General features: G+C 43.4%; 1 protein-coding gene across 6 annotated transcripts in view; it reads left to right on the top strand.

Moving 5' to 3' along the window:
* The window catches only part of BLTP1 (bridge-like lipid transfer protein family member 1), a 196051-nt gene that overhangs the window by 148764 nt on the left and 21631 nt on the right, over positions 1-25656 (top strand). For all 6 annotated transcript variants that reach the window (XM_060246834.1, XM_060246833.1, XM_060246831.1 and 3 more), the window contains 8 exons: positions 706-880; positions 2896-3099; positions 3901-4080; positions 6496-6633; positions 14029-14289; positions 16244-16394; positions 23938-24095; positions 25013-25205. In XM_060246834.1, the coding sequence (XP_060102817.1) occupies positions 706-880; positions 2896-3099; positions 3901-4080; positions 6496-6633; positions 14029-14289; positions 16244-16394; positions 23938-24095; positions 25013-25205 (1460 nt within the window). The remainder of the gene's footprint in view (positions 1-705; positions 881-2895; positions 3100-3900; positions 4081-6495; positions 6634-14028; positions 14290-16243; positions 16395-23937; positions 24096-25012; positions 25206-25656) is intronic.

The following is a 25656-nucleotide window of genomic DNA, read 5'->3' as shown; positions in this document are numbered from 1 at the left end:
TCTGTTTTTTAATAAATGTTTATGATGCATGTAGAATCATAGAGTTGGGAAAGTATCTCTGTGGTCATCTTGTCCAACCCCCTGCATAATGCAGGAAAGTCACAACTACTTCCCACTCCCACACTCTCAGTAACTCCTGCTCAATGCCCAGACGATGGCTTAAAAAAAAATCCTTCAAGATCCCTGGCCAAACTGGCCTGGAGAAAATTGTTTCCAGACCCCAAAATGGTGATCAGCATTTTCCTGGGTATATAAGATCTGGGTAAGTTCACAGAATCAGAATCAGCATTGCTGACAGATGGCCATCTAGCCTGTGTTTGAAAACATTGCCATTTTATTTCATAGAATGGTTCTAATGTTGTTTACCTGTATAAACTATCTTACAGATATTAATATTCAGGTAGATAGGTAGGTTGTACATGAAATATTGTACATAAAATTGAAATATTAAAATGTTTTGCTACTTGTGAACTTAACAATGTTACCTTGAAAGATTTAGAATGTGGCACTAATAGCTGTTATGTTAGATTTGTATTTCTGTACAAGAAGCTGAAAGATTTCATTTTTAATATGAAGCCATTTTAAAATCAATATTTTTTCAATTTTGATTTAAATTGTGATTTAATTGGAACATATCATAATCCAATAATTAATAAAGTTGTTTTTAATGTTAATTGTTACATGTTTTCTTTTTCTATTACTTAGCCCTCACAAATCAAGTTCAGCTGCTTACCTGTATCAAGGGTGGAATGTATGCTGAAACTTCCTTCCCTTGATCTTGTATTTTCTTCTAATCGAGGGGAGCTGGAAACTTTAGGTACAACCTGCCCTGCAGAAAATGCTGCACAAAGTGGATCAAAGATTAAAACTGTATCACCAGGTAAAACTTGTTATTGAAAATGCTGTTAAGCACTCGTTAATGGCGTTGATTAATGAATTACTAGTCAGTAGTCTAGTACTATTATATAACTGGGTATTTTGTCTTTGTGGTTTTAGTGTCTGTATAAATCTGTGGCAAAAGTAGTTGCATACTAAGAAAAAACAATTTGTGTATAGAGATGTGAAAGCTTGGGGGGGAATGGAGAAACGGATGGGGGGCTTTTTCATTTTTTCCCAAGGACATTTTACAGTTTTCCTAATAGAACAACTAGAAAAATTGGGGGAGTACCGAGGAAAGCTTTCCATGAAATAGTTTCTTTTAGAATGAGTAAATTGCTCCCTATGCCAAGGTTTTTCACACTCAAAATATACAGCAAGAAGAAATCTAAGAACTTTTTCCATTTTCAAACATTATTTTTGTTTGTATGTAATTTGGGGGGGGGGGACAATTAATATATTTAACAATAATATATTACTAAACACTTCAGTGTTTTCAGTGTTAGAATGTTTAGCTTAATATCTATGAGAGAGTTTCTGTTCAAATAAAACCTTTTCCTTTGTTTTATGCAGGATTTATTTTCTACTTTCAACTTTAACCTTTTCTGGTTTTAGAAGTCAAAAATTAAAGTATAATTTGCTGTGGTAGCAATGGGTTTAACAATTTGCAGCTCTTTCTCAAATACTTTCTTCCACCATCACCATTTTTTTTCCTGGCCCTTTCTCCCCTTGGCTTCAAAATTTGAGTAGTAGTACTAGTATTTGAGAAAGAACTGTATTTACAATTTTTCTTACAGAAAACAAAGATTATAGTTTTAAATTCCAAAAAAATACCAAAGCACAATTTTATATGCTGACTACATTGTACATGATGTATTTTATGTAAATCAGTAAAAGATGTCTATGTTTGATAACAAAGTAAATATTGCACATATTCATCCCCCCACCATCACCATTTTTTTTCCTGGCCCTTTCTCCCCTTGGCTTCAAAATCTCTGCACTTATTATATCCCTGTTAGCATACATGCTAAGCTTCAATTGACTTCACTAGAAATTATTTGTTTCTCTTTCTACTATTTTTCCCTGGTGAAATTTATACTCAGACACCTTGGAGCTAGTTGGTGGTGCTTATGAGGGTAGGAAGAGTCTGTCATTGTATGTTTGCTCTGGAACACTATATATATTGTTTGATGATGATGGAACTTGGGACTTATATTTATCAGTAAGTTGTCCTGTGCAAAGTAGCTTTTCAAATGGAGAAAAGGTTTTAAAACTGCAGTTTTTGACTTTATGTGGACTGTGAGTGTTATCTGTTTAAAAGAAGAAAGGAAATCCCCACTCAGAATGCCCCCTAGAATGGTGAGTTTATTCCCATTCACTGTGTATTATTTATATTTCATGTCTTGTTGCTCAGTGAGGGCCATCAACAGTTAAATACAAGGCATTATAAAAGTATGTCATAAGAACCAATTAAAACCAAAACTAAAATGCATAAATAACCCCAGAGGTAACATTTAAAACATGGCAGAAGGTAAGCTCATTGTGAGAATGCCAAATAAAACGTAAGTCTTTTGCACCAGATAGCGAGAAAAGGGGGTAGACATCTCTGTCAAGGGAGTTCCATAATTTTGATGCCTGAGAAGGCCCATGTCTTGTGATGCTACCCATATGACCACAGGAAACGGGGGCACATGAAGCAGGGCTTCTGAAGATGACAACAGTGGTTAGGTAGGTTTATAAGGGAATATCAGTACTTGAGGTGTGCTGGTCTCAAGCCAAATAGGGTTTTAAAGGTCAACACCAGCACTTTGAATTGTTTCTGAAAGCAAATTGGGAGTCAGTGAAGATGGGGCCAAGAGTGGAGTGATATGGTCCCTATGGACCCACTCCAGTCAAACATCCTGGTGGTTACAAGTTTTAATAATAATCAAAATGACACTTTTGGCTGTTTTTTTGAGATTGTGCCATAGCACATGTGATTTATTATCATTTAACTTGCGGTTTTCCCCTCTGCTATAGGTTCATCACCTGGTCTGGGCAGCCCCTTTGGCAGAACACGGCATAGCAGTAGCCAATCAGATTTGACTGGTTCTAGTAGCAGTTCTTCAGGACTGAGCTTCACAGCTTGCATGTCTGATTTCTCCCTTTATGTATTTCATCCGTATGGAGCAGGAAAGCAAAAAACCAGTGTTACTGGCCTAAGTGCTGGTTCTGGGTCCCTAGGTAACTACTGAATATCACATTTTGCAAGAAAATATGGATTTTTGCTATGTTTGAATGGTGCCCATTTCGAATAGGATTAGCAGAAGGGTCATTTGACTGCCTTTTGTTTTAAAAGTTGTCAAATATCATACAAAGCCAAGAATGCCACTCTTTAGTTGGAAGTTTTATTCCCCCCCGTGTTTGGTGGTGGTATCATTTGTCAGTAGGACTGGAAAGAAAGGTAGTTGCCCCCTAGATGATGATCATTATAATGATAAACTGGATGATGTAGATAGCAATGAAAAACCATTTGATGCTGATGATGTCTGAAAATTTGCTTGTTGCCTACCTAGCAGAACTGCATTTAAAATGGAGCATTTGTTTATACATGGCTGCCACTTTTTTTTTGCTTCTGATTTTAATTTAATTTTTCCAAATTCTGTAACTCTAGCTGGATCAGGTGTTCCACAGTAAGAGACAAAAAGCAGTAAATAGTAGAAAACTTAACAAAAGTTACGTAATTTATTACATATTTTAACAAATTAAAAATGGTTTGTTGTTGTAATGAACCTAAGTGCCACATCTGTTGATGTTAGGTCTTTTTTTTATTTGTTATAAGTAAACCTAATTCTTTACAAATATGACCAATATTTGACTGCTCAATTGAGTAGATCTTGAATATTCTAATTTTCTAAACATTAAATTTCTAAACATATTCTAAACATTGAATATTCTAATTTTGGCATTCTGTAACTCAGAATTGGTAGTACTCTGAGTTTTTCTATTCAGTGAAATCAGCTATTTTGTGTCTTATGCTTTCAGGAAACGTAGATGAAGAACCCTCTTCAGTTACTGGTCGAAAAGATTCATTGAGCATTAATCTTGAGTTTGTGAAAGTTAGTCTATCAAGAATAAGGCGTTCAGGAGGTGCTTCCTTTTTTGAGAGTCCCTCTACAAGCAAAACTGCAAGCAAGATGGACACCACTTTAATAAACATATCTGGTATGTATACTTTTTAAAAAGTGTTGGCCTCAGACCATCAAGCATCATTGTTCCATATCTTTCAGTGCATATTTGGGTAACAGACTAAAGCCTTTTCACTCTTGAAAACGGTGTATTTTTTCTTTGTTATCTAGGTGTTGTGGTGTAGTGTCATTTAAGGTTTAAGCTTTTTTAAAAAAAGATTTAATCACACTGCATTTTAAACACGTGGCTTTTGTCTCCTCTGAAGCACTGCACTGCAGTCCCATATGGGTAGTGAGCACCCATTCTGTGAAATCTATACTGTGTTCTGTGCTGGACTAAGTTACCTGTGAAAAAGGAAGGACAGTGTTGATCAGGGCTATACTACATGACACTGTTCTTGTTCAGATTAGGCAGTGTTCTTTTGCCGTTCTTCTGACCATTCAGAAAGGGTCCATAGTTCTGAACCTTTGCTAAGGAAATTAACATCTATTTTCACTTCAATAAGACAGATTTCCAATCATTTCAAGTTACAGCTAATGTCAAAACAAGTATTTTTCAGTATATCTGTAGTGCTATCTAAGTTTAGAGCATTTGCCATTTAGAGCAGTGGTCCCCAACCTTTTTGGCACCAGGGACCGGTTTTGTGGAAGACACTTTGTCCGGGGGCGGGGTGGGGGGATGGTTTTGGGATGATACCATTGTGCAATTTATTTCTTTTAGTTTGGTGTGGTGGTTAAATGTGTGGACTCTTATCCAGGAGAACCGGGTTTGATTCCCCACTACTCCACTTGCAGCTGCTGGAATGGCCTTCAGTCAGCCATAGCTCTGGCAGAGCTGTCCTTGAAAGAGCAGCTTCTGTCAGAGCTCTCTCAGCCCCACCTACCTCACAGGGTGTCTGTTGTGGGGGAGGAACGTAAAGGAGATTGTGAGCTGCTGTGAGACTCTGAAAATCAGAGTGGAAGGCAGAATATAAATCCAATGTCGTCTTCTTCTTCATATATTGTAATATATAATGAAATAATTATACAACTCATGGCCCAGTTGCTAACAGGCCATGGACCAGTACCAGTCCATGGACCGGGGGTTAGGGACCCCTGATTTAGAGCATAGGTCCCTAACCTTTTTGAGCCTGCAGACACTTCGGAATTTTGACACAGGATTGTAGAACTAACCATAAATTGACAGGGAGTTAGGTTATGTATCATTCTAGTGGTAAACCTTCAACATTTCAAGCAGAAACAAGATGCCTTTTAAAATGAACATAGTGTTGACCACTGCACCTTTCTTAAATCTTCATTCGCGAAGTCAAGCCGAGAGAGAGAGAGAGAGAGAGTGTTTTAAAAGTATTGGTTTGCATAAACTCATTTTGCGTTCAGTCACACAGTTAAGATCCTTGTACTGTGGTGGCAGTTGATGCTGAAGCAATATTTTCAGAAACCTCCCAGTCAATCAGCTCTTCCATGGCCCCACTCACTTTCTAAAAGCACTTGGGTGTCATGACAAATGGTGGGTGACACACTGAGGACCCCAATTCAGAGACTGTTTCTGTAGCATTTGGTTTTTTAAAATACATCTATAATAGAGTAGTTGAAACCAAGTATTTCTGGCCTATAAATTTCAACTCATATAGACAGTATTGATTAGAATCCCCATCTTGGTGTTAAGAATGGGTGGTATCTGCTCATGTACTTTGATTAATTTGTGATTTGAACGAATTATGGATTTAGTTTTTTAAATAACTTGAACAACAATGAATAATTAAAATTAAGATTAAATAGGCTATAGCATTCTGCTGATATCACCATGCGCTAGGCCTCTCAGCAGCTGAAGCCTTCACAACAGAGATCATTGCCTCTCCACTGTGTCTGCTATTCCCACATAATAAGAACAAGGTGATTGTAGCATGTACCAGGCCTCATTCTCTTTAGAAACTTGATGTTTTGTTCTGAGCAGGGGTCCACTCAGGCAAAACTTAAAAATTCCTGAAGGAAATTTGGGATGTATGGAATTTGGCAGCAAGCCTGGTTGGTGGTTAAAAAAAGGACAGCCCCAATAACTCTAACCAGGACCAGCCGTTTGATCTGTTTTTCTATCTCTCTTGTATGATGAGAGAGAATTATGGCATTAGCAACTGAGGAGAAAATATAGAATGTATTAATTAGAAGAATCTGCTAGCAGAGAAAGCACACTTTCATGGTTGCTGCCTGGGATATATAGACCAGTTTAGTGGTGGCCGCAACTCTGAGAAGATGAAGAGCAGATAGGCGAAAGGGGTCTACATTGAGAAGCTTTACAGGAAAAGCTTCTGCCGCTCAGTTTTCAAACTTCTTTGCATTATAATCAGTAAAACATTACTTCTCTTAAACCTTTTTAAATTTCACATGTTGCAGGTATAAGTTAAAACATAATCTTCTTTATTGCATAAAGCTGATTCATTTTTAATTTTTTTAGCTGTTTGTGATATAGGATCAGCATCTTTTAAGTATGACATGAGGAGACTAAGTGAGATTTTAGCCTTCCCAAGAGCCTGGTACAGAAGGAGCATTGCAAGGCGCCTTTTTCTGGGTGACCAAACCATAAATTTGCCAGGTAAGTAAACAATTAACAATTTTCAGGAATGCTGCCCATTAATTTGGTGAAAAAAACAGTCCACATTACACTATTACACAAGTTTCTACTGCCGCTTACTTTACTTGTTTTATTTATTTGTTGATTTTGTTTTGCCTTTCTTCCCAATGGGAACCCAAAGTACCTTACATTGTTCTTTTCTTCTTCATTTTGTCTGTGAGATAGGGTAGACTTGAGAGTACATGACTAGCCTAGGGTCTCCAAGCAAGCTTCCATGGCAGAGTCAGGATTCAAATCCTGGATTTCTCAAATCCTAGGCCCCTTTCAGACAACCTTTGCAATCCACTTTGGTAGCCAGTTTCGAATGGATTTTTTTGTGTAATTTCAGACACAGCCATTTTAACAACTGGCTGCTAACTGATTTTATTTACTTTTTCATATAAAGCCACTTGTGTCCAAATAGCAAAGCATGGTTGAAGCATTCTTGAGATAAACTGCTTTTTTCCATTTTCACCTTTTATTTGCACTTCTGAATCCCTGTAGTGTTCTCTTTACAATGTCAAAATATCAACTAGACCAGCTACAGTAATCAAAGCTCAGTAACAATAATATATCATGTGGTTACAACAGCACTACAAGAACAAATAAACAATCAAAATATATAGTTATCTGGGTATTAGAATCACAATATCACAATGAAATTAGACAGAAGTTCAGGGTTTTACTCAACATAATCTTTCAAAAACAAAAAAACCCAAGGTTCTTCCTTCCCATATTCTTAATGTCTACATCATATAACAATAAAGGACCATTAATAACACTTAGGTCTCTTTCCTCATTGGGTATTATAGAAACTCCATTAATATAAAATAGGAATCTTCTCTTTTGGATGTAGCATGTTTTCTAGATTATTTCCACATTTTGAAGAAAAACCTTCTTCTAAGCAGATTCCACAATTTTAAATCAACCAACCAATGTCACTATTTCTTTTAAGTAAATGCCAGATTTTCAAATCAACTGTGCCAATATTTCTCATAAACTGGTTTACAGCTCTGCAATCTCTATGACTGACTATGCCTTCAATCATAGAGATTGCAGAGCTGTAAGCCAATTTATTTAGTTTGTGAACTGTTGCTTCACCTTATGAGAAAGGTGCCCCTTTATGTATCATGGCTTTCTTCACAAGAGTTGTTGTAAGTTAGCCTGTAATCAGTGGAAACAAGGATTCCTTGGGGGAAGAGAAGCTGTCTGCAGCCAGCAGAGGTGCAACAGGATATCAAGTTACTGACCATAACTCACAGGCCATAGCTACAGCTGGACCAACTCCCTGTGCGTCTGAATCACATAAGTCACACCCCACAGCTGATGCTGAGCCAACACTCTGCAGGTCTGAATCAGCCAATAAGCCTTCAGAGGCAATTCCCAGCCCAGCTGCCTTCTCCACAGCTATGCAATGCCAGCAACATCAGTGGCATGCAGAGTTGCAGGCAAGGAGATAGAGTGCATGTCTCCTGGACTATCGCCAGCTGTTAACTGATGAGACAAATGAGTAGTTTATAGCTAGGTCTTCTATCAGCTAAGAAAGAAGCAGCTGCTTATGGATGTAACAAATATGCTTCTTGCTGAGTTACTGATCTTGCACATACCTGACTTCTGTAACCTCAGACACTGGTCTGGACCTGGACACTGGCTGTTCTAGAATCCCTGACTGTGGACTGGCCTTGAACTTGCTTCCTGAACCCCCTGACCCTAGACTTAACTTTGTTAACTTGCTCTCTGGAACCCCTGACTTTGGACTGGACTTTGTGTTGGTCTTTCTCTGTAATCCCTGCTGAGTAGCAGCCCTTGTTTCCCAGTAGGACTGAGCAAGTACAAGAGTGCTGTTTTTTCTTTGCTACATTCTTGCATGCATTTCAATTGGGTAACTTGTAGAGAGCTCATTGTTCTGTTATAAGACAGTTCTGAGTGAAGTCAATATGTTACACTAAACAACTGTTAAGAAGGTGGTCTTCTGTGGTCTCTTCCTTTGAGAGATTTACACCCACCTCCTTCACTCAGTGTACTTGCTAGTCTCCCAATGTGGGACTGCGCAGAAGCCATAAAGATGAAAATGGGGTTGTACCTACCTGCAACTGTTGTTCATTCAGTGATCTTCTTTGCAGGCACACATCCCTCCCTCCTGCCCCACTATGAAGTCTCTTGAACCATAGTTTATTGTGGTCTCCGGCAGCGGGATGAAGAGAACTGAGGGAGTAGCAGCCCTCTTCCTAGTCATGTGACTGTTTTGGTCACATGACCAAAGTGCCAGAAGGAAGAGAGGTGCTCCTAGTCTACTAGAAAGCTTTGGAAATCTTTTCTGCTGCTGGCTTACACACATGTAGTCCTCAGTGTGTACAGAAGACCACTCAATGAACAACGGTTATATTTAAGTGCAACTCCATTTTCTCTCTCACAGTGTTAATAGAGCTGTTTATTTTTCTGACTGTTCAGAAACTGAGCTGCCGAAACAATGTTAAATGGAAAGCTATGCCTATAAAATATTTTTAATGTATTCTAAAATGTATAATAATAGATTACATTACTGTACAACCATGACAAAATAATTCAATCTTCTTCGTGGTCCCTGTGCAGTCCCACACATGTGTCTTTCGTCATTTTTCTTACATCTTTCGTCATCGTCTTAAAAAGAAAAGAAAAGAAAGAAAAGATCCTCGTGAGTGTTTTTGTCTATTTTCTTCCATTCCTTCCATCCACCCTCACCCTGGTGGACAAAAGAGGGACGACCATCTTTTTTAAAAAGTGCCTCAAGTGCCGGGCGAAACTCCCCTCTACTGATGGGCATTCTTATTGCCTTCTGTGCCCGGGGGAAGGGCATAAAGTCGACAGCTGCATCCACTGTCGTGGTTTTGGGAAGCAGCCGTGAAAAAATCGGGAATCACGACACCAAAGTTATCTTCTTGAAGCGTGTCTTATGCCCTCCGAAACTTCGAAATCACCCCCGCCTCTCTCCCCTCCAAAAGAGTGGGGAGATTAGGCTTTGTCGGCAGCTTCCCATTAAAAAGAAGCACAAGTCCGACAAGAAGTCAAAGGATCCAGCCATGGCTTTGAAACCCTCGACTTCTAAGGAACCACCACAAACCTCTAACACCATGAGTTCAACTGCTTCACAAACTCCGATGGAGTCGGCTTCTACCCAAGCCTCTCAAACTGCACAATCTATAACCACTACACCAACTTTACCCTCAGACGCCTTTCTGGCACCTTTCGAGTCCACTGCTTTGGTAGTTATTTTGATCCCTGGCAACGACACTAATGATACTGATGTCCTACTGTTTGCCGCAGCCACCATTGACAAAATCCTCGACTCGGCTTCATCAATGCCTCAACGTATGAACACCCAGCTTTCTACTCAAGACTGCTCAGCTTGGTTTCGAGAAGTTCCTAACATCTCTCCTCGACTCCTAGCACAGCTTACCACTTGTACAGATCAGCACGATTGCTCACAGTCTATGGCGAGACCTCATCGACTATCTTGCTTGCGCTCTCGCTGTTGAAGTCATTCCCATTCTAGACATTGACGCTCAACTTCGGGAGCCTCGAGGACATCCAGGATCTCTAGACACCAGCGCTCAACCTCCAGAGCTTCTAGGCATCGACGTTCCTCTTCTAGAGAGCCAGTTTGGTGTAATGGTTAAGTATGCGGACTCTTATCTGGGAGAACCAGGTTTGATTCCCCACTCCTCCACTTGCACCTGCTAGCATGGCCTTGGGTCTGCCATAGCTCTGGCAGAGGTTGTCCTTGAAAGGGCAGCTGCTGTGAGAGCCCTCTCCAGCCCCACCCACCTCACAGGGTGTCTGTTGTGGGGGAGGAAGGTAAAGGAAATTGTGAGCCGCTCTGAGACTCTTCGGAGTGGAGGGCGGGGTAGAAATCCAATATCTTCTAGACATCAACGATCAGTTTCTAGGCATTGACGCTCAACTTCGAGATCTCCCAGGACTTGCCACAGAAGATCGAGATTGAATTCTAGAGGCTCTCATGCAAATCAGGGCCATACTAGATTGCACTCCTCGTCCAGATTCTGTTCCTCATGACGCCGTCGCTATTCTCTGACGCCCACCCCATCCAGAACACCTTCTTCTCGGATGTACGAGCACTGGTATCGTCATTACCCTAGGAATGCCAAAGTTAATCATAATGCGGTCACTCAGAAGTCCCGTTTCCATTGCACAGATGCAGAACTTCAGGACAAACTGCGATTGCTTCATGTGACTGCTTCTTCTTTTCAGTCCGCTCAGCCACCTACACTTACGCCTTACAACACTGCAAAGCCTTCTGCTGCTGTGGGAGCTCCTTCGCAGTTGTCATATCCTGTGCCAGAGCTGGAACCGATCTATATGCTGGATGCTCTGTCTCTGCCTAAAGATGACACCTTGCCCAAGGACCCCTCAGATGCATCCTCTACAGCTTCTTCTGAAACGGGTGATCCCTTGTCTCCAGACCAACCTCAGAACATTCCTCCACCCAATCCGCTATCAACCTCAGAAAGTGCTAAGCCTTATATGGAAATACTAACCAGGATGACTGAGGCCCTGCACATTCCTGTCCATACAGAAAGGCTTGAAGTCACAGACTTGGTATACAAACTTGTGCAAGTGGAGTTGCCTCCTGCAGCTTTACTACCAATGCTACCAGTCCACTTGGCCATGCTTAAAGAGGCTTGGGACACCCCAGCCTCCATTCCACCAACGCCTAGATGCCTTGGGGCTCTATATCGTATCCAGTCTAATGATGCTAAATTTCTTTTCTCTCATCTTGCGCCTAATTCAATGATTATACACTCCTCTAAAAAATTGAAGCCATCAGTGCAACCTGCTCCACCTGATCAGGAGGGTCACAAACTCGAAGCTTTCAGCCAGAAGCTCTATTCTACTATGACTACTCTAAGTAAACTGCATGCCTACTTAGCCTACTTCTTGGCATATAGTTACAATTTGGCGAATCAGTTAACACCCATCCTATCAAACCTGCCAGACACCATTCAACCTCAAGCCACTGCCATAATTCAAAAACTCACCTCGGTGGTCCATCAGCAAATCATCTCTTTGAAACACATGGTTTCATCCTCTTCTAGAGTTTTCACCACATCTATTGCACTCCACCATCATGCTTGGCTTCGAGGAACATCTCTTCAGCCAGACCTTAAAACTAAAGTCAAAGACCTTCCTTTTGATGGAGAGGGCCTCTTCCATTCTACAACTGATGAAGTCCTCTCGAATGTGGAAGATAGCTGTAAGAAGGCAAAACGGTTAGGTGTCTCTGCAACTTCCACCTTGACTAGGCCCTACAAACCTAAGCAATGGTCTTCTCAACGGAAGTACTACTCACCTTGAGCCTCTGACAGTTGGAAGAGAAAACAGCAGTCTTTCTCCTCCAGATCCACATTTCCTAACAAACAAAAGCCTACTCAGTCCAAACGAGCCTCCCCCAATAACAAGCAGTCTGTTTGACTTCCTCGCTTATCTAAAACTTTTTATAAACCCTCACCTCCAACCCACAGGAACCAGACTCTCTCCCTTTCTACACCAATGGGAGATTATAACATCAGATGTCTGGGTCCTCACAATCATCAGAGTGGGGTATTCCATCAAGTTTTCAGAGCTACTCCAGTTTCCCTACTTTGTTCAAACACCAACGTCCGAAGTACTCAAAAACGAAGTGCATTCCTTGTTATCCAAAGAAGCAATAGAGCTGGTACCACTTTCAGAACTCAGGACCAGATATTATTCAAGATATTTCATTGTTCCAAAGAAGGACAGGGCGAAACGTCTCATCATGGACTTGAGGGATCTCAACTGGTCTATTCATCCCCAGAAGTCGGATGATCACCCTGCAGATGATTTTGCAGCTTTTACCCAAAGACGATGTTACGAAGCCCTTATCCAGCCCAGGCAGTCACTTAATAAAACTTTTTTTCTCACAGACCAGCCTGGCCATCTGACAGAAATACCCTGAGCAGAAAGTGGCACACACACAAGTTTTTAATTTTTAAAACCAAAAGAAAAGGTTTATTGGTTTTTCAAAGGCAAGGGATGGGAATGTATTTACAGAAATAAAATGAAGGAATTAAGTTAAATCAGTTGGCAGAACTTAACAGTATACAAAGAAACACAGCACTCCCTCTGGGTGCTTATCAAGGCTGGCAGAGCCTTCAAACAAACAAACAAACTGAAAGCTAGGTTATCCTAAGTTTGGATAACCCAAATACAATCAAAAATCAGCTGTGCCCAGTATCAATTTGGCTGGCATTATACCATCCCACACACTCAAAAGCACTTCAAGCCCTGAGGTACTGGTTATCCCTGAAGGTCCACCTCAGACCCTGCTTCCAGACCCATGGACACTGACTCTCCCTCAGGGTTCTATCACTAACCCACAACTTCAGAGTCCAGTCCCTTTTTGTCTGAAACCTTTGCTTGTCCTGGATCTTCCCTCTCATAACCAAACTTCAGCCCCTCAGTTATCAGTGTGCTTATGATGTTCTGATTTTACACAGGAGTCTGACTACTGGCCTGTCATCACTCCTAAAACAGAGCTATCACCAGAGGCTTACTTGGCCTCTAAAAAGAAAAGAAAAATCTCTTCAGGACAGAGCCTTGTTTCGTCACTAGTTCTGTCCCTCACAGCTCTCAATGCTCAAACAAGTCTTTTCCCTGTCCATGCAACTCCAGACTGAAGCCCAAGAACCTCTAGTCTCTGCCTTGCCCCCTATTTAAGTTTCTTTGGTTGGTAGGAGGCAGTCCAGCCAATCCCAGTGAACCTGCTATTTAACCCACTCCAAGCTTGACTTCAAGGACTGTTTTCAAGTTTGTCACAGACATGTCAAAAGATGTAAGAAAAACAATGAAAGATGCATGAAAGACTGCACAGGTGACCACATGAAGATTATCAGTTGCAGGTAAGCAACTTGTTTTTTCTGATTTCCATGTTTTCTTTAGCAGATGAGTTGAACTTGAAGGGTATGTTAAGTGTGGGTGGGAGTCTTGGAAAGCATGAACCTGAGAGATGTTGAAAGAGCATTGTGTCAATAAGACCTCTAGTATGGAAATATTATTGATCAGGTATTTTTAAAAAATATTTGTAGATATATTTTGAATTATCTCTTCCTTTGTTTACTATCCTCCAGCTTTAAAGTTGAGCTCTATTGAAATGAAGATCAGTGTTAATAATTATTGATGGCAGTAACTCAAGTTAAGTGACCCTTTGACCTTGGAGAAGCATCTAAAATAGTACAGAGCAATGCATACTCCAGTAATCTTACTGTATTTTCTTGTAGCTGCTAGAAATCTTGTCATGCAGAGCTAGTAAAATAAAATATTTCAGATTTTATGAAATAAGTAAAAAAAAAATTTTTGCAGAAACATCTGGTCCTGGGACTCCAGATTCTATTGAAGGAGTGAATCAACACATGTCTCCTGAATCGTCACGAAAAGCATACTGTAGGACCTGGGAGCAGCCCAGCCAGTCTGCTTCGTTTACCCACATGGCTCAGTCACCTAATGTTTTCAATGACCACAGCACAAGCAGTAATATGTCACCTGGGACAGCAGCTCATAATTTAAAATCCCCAGCAGTGTCAAGATCCCGAAGTGTATCAGACTCTTCAGTTCCCCAGAGAGGTATGAAGACAATTCTTCATTTGTATTGTTTAAATTCATAAACTACTGTGTAATATTTCTAAGGCTGGACCTAATAAAGAGTATTACTAACAGCCAGGAATTTGCTAATGTACAAACATTGGGATTTATAGGTAGAACTTCTCGCTACAAACCATTTCCACTTTCAGTGTGATATCATGGGGCCAAAACTGATTCTTTAAAGGAAAAAAATTATTCTCCGTAATTCAAAGTGTACAGATGCAAGAGGAAAGAAAAGACTCACATGATCCAATACTACAGGCTAGGAGCATTTCCATTTTTTAAATACTCTGTAATATGGCAAATGGATGCTCTTGGTCAATGTTCCCCAACCTGTAGGCCAGGATGGAAAAATGGGTCAGAGGGCCTCTGGAAGTGGGTTACAGGCCAACCATTCCTAGTGGTGGTCCTCCCCTTTTCATCCTTCTCTTTGTTTCCTCCTCATGAACTTCTTACATTCTCATCTCCCCCTCTATTGTGATAATGATGGGGCAGGAACGTTGTTATTCAACTAATAACTTCACTGTAGTAGCTGGAAGAAGGAGGTGCGACTGGCGAATAGGTGGGAATTGTTCCATACCATAGAAAAATCAAAGAATATAAACAGGTGTGTGTGTGCATGCGTGCGTGTGTGCACGCATGGCCTCTGTCTTGGCGCTGCTTCTTCAGCAGCTCTGCCTCTTGCTCAGCCCCCTGTACTGCTTCACTGCCCTCTACCTGCTGTGGAAAATGTACTGCACTGATCCCCTTGCCACCAGCCTCTTCACTGTCATTTGCTGTCTTTGTGTAGCTCCTCAGCCCAGCGTCCTCCAAGGGGGCTTTCTCAGACTCCAGCTCTGGCTCTGGCAGAGGAGAAGGAGGTTGGGATCCATAATGGACCTGCACTCTTTGTGTGATGTTTGTTGGTTTTTCAAAAGCATTTGCTTGGGCACTGTAGAAAATATAATGCTGGAATATATGGTGCCAAGATCAGTTTGCTCAGAGTATCAAAAAACCTTGGGCCAGCCCTGGATGGGTCACCATATGAAGTAAATTTGGATGCATGGGTCACCATTCAGAAACGTTTGTACTATAGTACCTTTCCTTGCTGCCTTCACTGTTAAAAATGTTTTTCCTTTTTAACCATTGAAGTTGCAGTTAAAAATGTCAAAAAAAACCCTGGCTGTGCACAGTTCCAGTTTACATTTTGATAGCAGCATCTTTAGCTCCTAGGTTGTATCATTATAGTATTCTGGTTATGTCTTGTTGGTGTACAAAGTTAGCTTAGCATGTGGAGAGACCACTGAGAAATGATTTTACATGTTGGCAGCTTCGCTTAGGTCCTGCTGTTTGAAAATGACTACCATGTAGATAAATTCATTCTTGCGGACTTTCTCTGTTCCAACATCTTAACCCTTTGGTAGCAGGAGCTGATATAAAGAATTTCCACATGATCAAGCTGATAAATATAGAAAGTAGTTTTCAAAAGTAATGAGCTCTGCTTCAGGAGATGAGGGTTTTGGCATAAAATCCAGATAATTCCTGTAACATTTGAATTAGGTATACAGTCAATGCACATTATAATTTTTTTTTTAATACAGTGCTTCTCAAAGATTGGGTTGTTGACAAAAGGGCATCACAGATGTCTCACAAATGGCTTGCCAGGTGAGATAGTGGAACACAGTGAACTGGGAGTGAAAACTCTTGGGAGGCTTGTGAGCAAATTTGGATCTGTCTGTGAAGGAGATTTCTCAATAATGGTATATATTTGTAAATATTAAAAATGAAAAATAAAACTTAAACTTCTTCATTGTTAACTGATGTGAGATTTTTATATTTTATGTTAGGGAAGGTGAAAGTAGCATTTAATTTCTACTGGTCCCCCCTCATAAAGACAGAGATTTACAAGTCAATCCCATTTTAGCAATTAAATTGGCCTGGTTGTGTTTTGTTCTAGATGCACTCTCAAAAACTTCAACTCCTTTCAATAAATCAAACAAAGCTGGAGGTCAGCAAGTGACACCATGGGAGACGCTAGTCGTGTTTGCTATGAACTTAAAACAACTAAATGTCCAGATGAACATGAGCAATGTCATGGGAAACACTACGTAAGTAAATATATTGTTTATTAAACTATCATTTTTGATCTTCCGTGAAAAGAAAAAATCTTTCAATGTAGTTAATGTGTAAAAAAGTTTGAGTTCAGGGGCACCTTTAAGACCAACAGAGTTGGAAGCACAATTCTTAAGATACAATGGAATAAAAATAGAAATAACTGTAGAGTCATAACTATAGAGGGTGGGTGGTAAATTAAGTGTTTTTAACAGATTAAAAGAGTAATGAGTCTAGTATATATGGTTATCATCCGTTTGAGTTCAACTGCTGTGGGGTTATGTATGTTGAAAATCAGCTTTTGATCGATGAAGCATTCACTTTCACTCCACTTCCTGTCAGATGGTTTTGGAAGTCTTCAAACATCAGTGATCAACATGGAGGCTTGAAGCTGGCTTGCAGTCTGTGACAGATATCCTTAGATCTATTTATCCTGCAATGTATATTTCCTCTAGATGGGCTTAGGGGGAGAGAGAGTTACCAGTTGTTGCCCCCCCAAGGACGGAATAACGAGTCAGACATAAAGTGTTGGAATAAAATTGGGCCACTCTATTAAATAACCTCATAAACAGCAAGGGTACCCCACCAGCGGCCTGGCCAGGGCTAGGGGTCACCGCGACCGCTCCCCTGCCATAACGGGCGAGAGACCCAGCCCCCCCAGCCAGAGCTGAGTAACTCAGCTCCCTCCGGGCAGGCCCAGTAGGGAGGCCCACACCAGAGGGCCCAAACCCAGACGCACGTCTCGCCAGAAAGTATCCTCTAGCCAAGTCTCCCGGCAGTCTGCATTCTCCACCCGGGTCTTCAAACCCCAAGGTTGATCATGCCAGACCCCAAATTCCCCAAAAGGGGGATGCTTCACAGTCCTCCCCTGGCTGCATAGTGCACTAAACCCCAAAAAACCTGCCACTACTAAGGCCAAGTCTCTACTTAGGGCTTAGCGCCCACCGGGAGGCCCAAAGCCACCTGCAACCCTTGCTGCAAATCTCTCAGGAAAAGCATATTACCCTTTTCCGAGAGACGGACCCCATCCCCTCTGTAGAGGTCAAGACATTTCACCAAAATATCCGGATGGGGCAAATAGTGGCCCAACTCCCTTTCGAGCACCTTTTTAAGCTCCTTATTAGCCTTGTACCTGGCCCTTTCTATAGCTGCAGGGTCCAAAGCACAACGCCACACCAGGCAGGAGAGCATGGCTGACCACATTATGATGGTCCCCGGCCATCGCTCCCGAATGTGCATAAAATCATCATTGGCCTGCCAAACTAAGGCCTTGCCCTTCAGTAACCCCAAATCATTACCTCCCAGGTGAACTATTAAGACCTGAGGAGGAGGACCCACTATCACAAAACTGCAAAGGCAGCAGGCCCGACCACTGAAGGCCCCGGCGCCCCTGCCATTCAATAACAACATGCTGGCTGAATCCGAGCTGAGAGCCAACCGCAGTTCTCCGTGCTTGCAGAGCGGCCCAAAACACGTGGCTATGGCCGCAGATCAGAACTCGGCTCCGGCTCCTCTGGCCAGGAACAACAGCATCTAAAAAGAAAAAAACAGTTAAACACTAACAGAACAAAACATTCCCATAACCAACCCAATCACGGCCTAAGAAAAGGTCGCACATAGGCCTTATAGGCTGATGACCGCCAACGACCCAACCTCTGGATAGGGGCCATTGTAGAAAAGGCCCTGTCTCTAGTTGCCTTGAGACGCACTTCCTTAGGCCCGGGGATGGTGAGCAGGTTTTGAGTCCCAGACCTCAGTACTCTCTGGGGAACGTGTGGGGAGAGACGGTCCCTCAGGTAGGCAGGTCCCAGGCCATATAGGGCTTTAAAGGTAATGACCAGCACCTTGTACCGGACTCGGTATATTATTGGAAGCCAGTGCAGAGCCCGAAGGCCCGGCCGGATGTGTCCCCATCTTGGGAGGCCCAATAGCAGCCGGGCCGCAGCATTCTGCACCAGCTGCAATTTCCGGGTCCGGCACAGGGGCAGCCCCATGTAGAGGGCATTGCAGTAATCCAACCTCGAGGTGACCGTAGCATGGATCACTGTTGCTAGGTCGTCGGGGTCCAGGAAGGGGGCCAACTGCCTTGCCCGTCTAAGATGAAAAAACGCGGACTTGGCAGTGGCCGCTATCTGAGCCTCCATCTTTAGGGACGGCTCCAATAGCACCCCCAGGTTCTTGACCCTGTCCGCTGGCCTCAGCGGTACACCGCCAAAAGCTGGCAGGGGGATTTCCCCCCCCCCGGCCCCCGACGGCCCAAACAAAGAACCTCTGTCTTCGCAGGATTCAGTGTCAGTCCACTCAGTCTGAGCCACTCAGCCACGGCCTATAATGCCTGATCCAGGTTTTCTGGGGCGCAGACCGGTCGGCCGTCCATAAGTAGATAGAGCTGGGTGTCATCAGCATACTGGTGACACCCCAGCCCATACCTTCGGGCAATCTGGGCAAGAGGTCGCTTATAGATGTTAAATAACATCGGGGAGAGAACCGCTCCCTGGGGCACCCCACAGTTAAGTGAACGCCTCTGGGATAGTTCCCCCCCAATCGCGACCCTTTGTCCCCGACCTTCAAGGAAAGAGGAAAGCCACTGCAAGGCCAACCCCTGAATCCCCGCGTCGGCAAGGCGGCAAGTCAGCAATTGATGGTCGACCGTATCGAACGCCGCCGATAGGTCCAACAGCATCAGTACTGCCGAGCCACCCCGATCCAGATGCCGTTGAAGGTCATCTACTAGGGCAACCAATACCGTCTCCGTCCCATGACCTGGGCGGAAGCCGGACTGAAGTGGGTCAAGGATGGAAGCGTCCTCCAGGAAAGTCTGAAGCTGCCTCGCCACTGCCCTCTCAATAAGTTTGCCCAAAAAGGGCAGATTTGAGAGTGGCCAACTGTCCACGCACCAATGCCCATTAAAATAAACTCCAAAACCTAAGGATCCGGCAGCATCAGACATGACGTGGAGCTCAGCTTCGAGCCTCAAGTTGTCCCTCCAAAAAGAGACTCCGTTAAAAGACTCTAAAAACTCTTGCCAAACCCTCAAATCATCCCTCATGCTGCAAGTAACCCTACTCCTATACTGAGGCAATCGTAATCCTACCATAGCATCACAAAGCCTCCTATGAAAAGCCCTTCCAGGAGCGACCACTTTGCATGCAAAGTTGAGGTGCCCTACCAGCTGCTGCAATTCCAACAAAGTAATGTTCTTCTTAAGAAGAAAGGTAGAAATCCTAGTCCTCAACTCCATTATTTTCTGAAGGGACACCCTAGACAACTGTGCAAAAGTGTCGATCTCAATCCTCAAGAAGGTCAACCTCTGGGTCGGGCCTTCCGTTTTCTCATCCACTAAAGGGACCCCAAGCTCTGCCGCTAGCTCAATAAATCCAGACAGCAGCTGTCCACAATGCCCCGATCCTTCAGGACCCACAAAAAGGTAGTCATCCAGATAATGAATGACTTCCTGCAAACCCACTTTCTCATGCACAGCCCATTCTAAAAATGTGCTGAAACACTCGAACGCCGAACATGACACAGAACAGCCCATCAGCAGTGCCCTGTCCATGTAAAATTGCCCCTCAAAAGAAAATCCCAAAAGCTCAAAATCATCAGGGTGGACCAGTAGAAGGCGAAACGCAGACTTAATGTCGCATTTCGCCAATTCTGCTCCCACCCCGCAACGCCTCACCACGGCAATAGCCTGATTGAAGCTGGTATATCTAACTGAGTATAAATGCTCAGGGATCCCATCATTCACTGACTTGCCCTTAGGAAAAGACAAATGGTGAATCAAATGAAATTCACCAGGCGTCTTTTTAGGCACCACCCCCAAAGGCGAGCCTCTAAGAGTACTCACTGGAGGATGTGCAAAAGGACCCAATATCCTTCCCTCAACCAGCTCTTTGGCAAGTTTATCCCTAATAACCTGTTCCAAACCCTGCACTGACTTAAGGTTTCCAGACATGATTGGAACTCGAGGTCCCTGAAAAGGGATCCTAAAACCAAACTGAAAACCTTCTAACAAATACAAACTATCAACCCTTCTAGGATACCTTGCCAGCCACTGCTCAAGAGGTCCCACCCTTATCGGGCTGGGCCCCTTTTTTAGCTGGAAAAGCTCCTCTGCCCCCCCCCAGACTTTTTCGGGTTCTTACATCCCCATGCTCTGGGGCTGTTGTCGAATGAGTGTGGGCCACCACACAAGGGGCATTCGTGCTAAAACTGGCACGTCTTTCTATTGCATACCCCAAGGGATCTAAATTCCCAACAGAGCATGCGGGGTTGAACCGCCTGCCCCGCAGCGCCACAGGGAGAGCCTGACAAAGCGGAAACCAATGAGGAAGACCTATTTACCAAATGACCGCTATCTGAGCGGTCGCCCAAATTAGGCCTAGCAGGGGACATAACCTGCAACCAAAGCTGCTGGTGGATCCGGTCCCACGAAAGAGACGGATATAGAGCAGCCCTCATCCAGAACTCTTCGTCATACTGTAGCCACGCAGGGCCACTAAAAGCCGTGTATCCCTTATATATTATATCCAAATACTGAAAAAGGGCCGCAGCCCACCAAGGCTGGGCCCGGGCAGTCACCCCCGCATAAATGCAAAAACCTGGAAGCCAATTGGCCCAGGTTCTGTCCACCTTCCGCTTTTTCAACTTTTCTTTCTCTTTTTCGTCCAATTCCTGCTTATCTTTTTTCTCCCCCTGAAGAGTAAGGAAAAAATATCCACATACTCCCCTTTTAATATTTTCTCACGGGTAGCTGGGAGAAGGTGGTCACCTATCAGTAAGGCGACATCCCCAAAGGGAAAAGAGGCAAAAGGCACCATCCCGTAAGGGGAAGGTGCGCCCATAAAGGGACCCACCATACCCAGGTGTCCAACTCCTACACAAGCCCTGCAAGGCCCGCCTTGACTGCCAAGCCCAGGCCAACTAATTGGGGACCCTGACCCAGAAGAAGTAGACACACCTGAACTGGACGAGGGAAAACCCTCACCAGCCATTAAAGCCGGACCCCAAGGCCATGCCTGCCCACCTCCAATATGCAAATTGCATCCCAACTTACCTGACCATCCGGAGGATACCACCGCCATCCCCACTCCAAATGCTCCAGCAGCCGCTGCTGCCCCCACATCAGCCCCAGTGGAACCAGCATCCATATCAACAGTGACACCACCAGACCTGCCCTCAAGGATAGAAAGTCTGGTTAAAATGTTAGCCTGGCGACCCCTTCTTGATGCCCCTTCACCGACCAAACCGCCAGGACCCAGCAGGCCAGACGCTTGCTCAAGCGCCCGCAACCTGGTCAAAATGTTTGCCTCCACCACCCCATCACCTTCCTCATTCGAAGAGGACACAGGAGGTGGGGGTCTTTTAGGCGGCGTCCTAGGCACCTTGGGGGCCGGCTTCTTTCCTTTGGACTTACCTGTCCCTTTTCCCCCGTCATGGTTAAGTGCAATGCCTTTAATCCCCCTTCTTAAACCACTATGGTGTCCAAAATGGCCGACACCACTCCCTTGCAGGAAAAGACACAAAATGGCTGACAGCCATGCCAACAGGCAAGAAGGCCCCTAAAATGGCCACTCCCCCAACCCCCGCAGAGCCACCAAGCAGAGAAAAACCCCTAAGGACCCCTGAACTTAACCCCTAGCAGACTAGGCACCCCTTTACCGAGCTCCATAGGATGGAAGGCTGAGACAACCCAGAGCAGGCCACCTGAACCCCAGCATGCACCAGGATCGAAGTCAGGTCGATAGCAGAACCTACGACCACTGCACCACAGCTTAACCCTTAGCACCGCAAAGAAGGTCCCCACAGGCACGCAGCAGGGATCCCCGTTACACGTGGGATTGCTGCTAAAGGCTCCCAGGAGAAGAAAAACAAGCTGCCGCGCCTGGGAAGCACCCACTGAGCCTCAGACCCCCAAACACCCAGAACCTAAAGCGCAGGCCCTTCAAACGCCCCACAACTCAGCCGCAATAAGAAGATCATCGCCCAAGCGATGTCCCCCGACGTGTCCACCGCCACCACGACCCGAACCGCGCTGCCGCGCCTTCCAAGGAGCCCTCAACAAGGGAAGCCCCCAGACTCTCATGCAGCCAATCTTCGTCCACCTGACGCAGACTGAGGAGAGCAGAGGTCTGACCATTAATCAGCCAGACCACGCCTCCCAGTCTGCGTGCCCAAACGGGCGCCCCCTGACTCTTCCCGTCTGGGGAAGCAAAGTCGTGCTTTTTGCAGCCTAGCAGTTACGCTGCAGGCTGCAAGCACATGATTTTCTCACATCCATAAGTACCTTTTCCTTCTAACACTAGAGATATACTACTACTACTACTACAAATAATAATAATAATATAATGTACAAAGCATTCAAGCTACTACTTTGGCAGTTTTGTTGCACTTAAAGGGTGATCTTCTGTGTGGTGACCAATTTCACATACAAGGGTCAGGATTAGTGAAGAACAAAGTAGCTTTTATTGTAATAAAAGGATAGCAGATTCCTCTAGGTCAGGGATGACCAACGGTAGCTCTCCAGATGTTTTTTGCCTACAACTCCCATCAGTCCCAGCCAGCATGTCCAATAGCTGGAGGTGATGGGAGTTGTAGGCAAAAAACATCTGGAGAGCTACCGTTGACCACCCTTGACCTAGATAAATTAACTACTCTCAAGATGGCAGAGCAAAGAATAAATTTTATACAAAATGTAACAAATTGCATCTTTGTGACACACAGGTTAAGATTCTGGTCATGCGTGAAATGTTACAATGTTGGACAAACTGAATTGTCTTTAAAGAGCTCATCTCTAGAACTGAACTATACGTGGAAGTTTGAATTTATGATGGAAATCATAATGGAAAGATTGGTGCACTGCCATTATGAAAATAATACTTAATGTTATTGTATTTGCTGTTTTAAAGTTGTAACTGTACCTATAGTTTTAATTGGTTTGATGTATTCAAACTTGCCTGTTGGCCTTGTTCACTGCCCTGAGCCGGCTTCAGCGGGAGGATGGGATATAAATAGAACTAAATAAATAAATTGTGAATTGGCACTTCTTGGTTGGTTGAACACTGTGGCACAGTAAGAAATTCAGAGCACATGCATGAATTACTTAGTTACTACATGCTGAGTGTTATCTGGGGCTGCTGAAGCTGTAACTTATGTAACTATTCAGGTGCTCACCTAGTGCTGATTGTTCTAATATGGTGTTCCTGTCTCATGAAAGTAATTCTTCCAGCCCATGAATAGCTCATGGAATGTTGCACTTCTGATCATATTTGCTACTTGTACTGGAACGCAGCACATGCTCATATCAGTGCTCTCATCAATCCCTCTCTAGGTCCAAGACTTCCTTCTGGAGGAAGTTGCTCCAGACCATGTACACCTTCTGCAATACCATATTTTATATTTGCATTGTAGCATGATATAGCATTCTTGGTTACTTCAGTGCTCCCATCCGTTTTAAGTGCTTTTTACAACCTGCTGTGTATTTGGCACATGATGGATACATGTACTAAAGCATAGTTTTTCTCTTCGTGCCTATTCCAGGTGGACTACTAGTGGTTTGAAAAGCCAAGGTCGTCTATCTGTGGGTAGTAACAGGGATCGGGAAATCAGCATGTCAGTTGGTTTGGGAAGATCCCATTTGGATTCTAGAGGAGGCGTGGTTGGAGGTACCATAGATGTTAACACTTTGGAGATGGTGGGTAAGTTGCATCTTTTATTGCTCACTATATTCACTGAGCAAGGGTGTTTGTTATATGTGCTTTAAAAAGATACATATTAGCCATTTTGGATTTTTCTCAGTTTTTTCTCCCATGGTTAGAACAAGTTATCACAAAAGAGAATGGAAGCAATCCTACAATTCCTATTATGCTAAACTATGAACTCACTAGCTCTTAAAAAGCAAGACTAAAATTGGATTATGCCTAGCTCTAGCTCCTTCCTTTCTACTCATAGGCATCTCCTGGTGTGCTCCTTAGATGTTGAGAGCTGATTTCCATAGCACATTTTACTTAATGAGCTTTGGTGGGGGTTTTTGTCATCAAGTCACAGCTGGCTTATGGTGACTCCATAAGATTTTCAAGGCAAGAAGAAGATGAAGAAGAAGAAGATGAAGATATTGGATTTATATCCCGCCCTCCACTCCACTCCAAAGAGTCTCAGAGCGGCTTACAATCTCCTTTACCTTCCTCCCCCACAACAGACACCCTGTGAGGTGGGTGGGGCTGGAGAGGGCTCTCACAGCAGCTGCCCTTTCAAGGACAACCTCTGCCAGAGCTATGGCTGACCCAAGGCCATGCTAGCAGGTGCAAGTGGAGGAGTGGGGAATCAAACCCGGTTCTCCCAGATAAGAGTCCGCACACTTAACCACTACACCAAACTGGCTCTCAGAGGTGGTTTCAAATTTTCAGAGGTGGTTTCCCATTGCTTGCCTCTGCATTATGACCCTGGTATTTCTGAATGGTTTCCCATCCAAATATTGACTCTGCTTAGCTAGTGTGGGCTCTCCAGCTTTGGGAACTTAATCAGCTGGCAAAGCATAATGTACACATTTTAACATAATGACACATTTTGGAGACTATTTTGCTGCTAATTCAGTGAATTAATAATTGTTTTTCAGCTCATATTTCTGAACATCCCAACCAGCAACCAAGTCACAAAATCCAAATTACCATGGGCTCTACTGAAGCACGTGTTGACTATATGGGATCCAGTATCCTAATGGGCATTTTCAGTAATGCTGACCTTAAGCTTCAGGATGAATGGAAAGTTAATCTATACAACACTTTAGATTCCAGCATTACTGATAAAAGGTAAGAGGTTGCTATATTCTTTTGCACATACAATTTCAAATCAAAGAACAGTGCTACCTTCAGTTATTGCACCATACATACTGTGGTTGCTAAATTTGTATATATTAAACAGCCTTTCCTCAGAATCAAAGAATATGACCAATTTCAGCTTGATTATTTATTATCGCTAAAGGATGGGGAAGTAGCATCTTCTATTAAAGTTCATATAGTAGCCATCTTGGCTTTTCATAATGTTGATACTTTCTCAGTGTTTTCTGCTCTTGAGCTTTGTTATTTCCTTCAAGGTTTACATAATCTGTACCCTCTCTCTTTGTATCCTGTTCCACAGTGGAGTCGTTGCGTTGTCTTATCTAAGTTCATGCATAAACCATTTGAACCCCTGGTAAAGTCTGACTTCTCATTGCTTTCTTACAAGACAGCTTTCTTGGTAGTGATCACTTCCAGGCAGGGG

The sequence above is a fragment of the Heteronotia binoei genome, chromosome 9, assembly GCF_032191835.1.
Source record: "Heteronotia binoei isolate CCM8104 ecotype False Entrance Well chromosome 9, APGP_CSIRO_Hbin_v1, whole genome shotgun sequence".
Taxonomy (NCBI): Eukaryota; Metazoa; Chordata; class Lepidosauria; order Squamata; family Gekkonidae; genus Heteronotia; species Heteronotia binoei.
The sequence above is the reverse complement of the archived record's forward strand: the minus strand, read 5'-3'. Positions and strand labels throughout refer to the sequence as shown.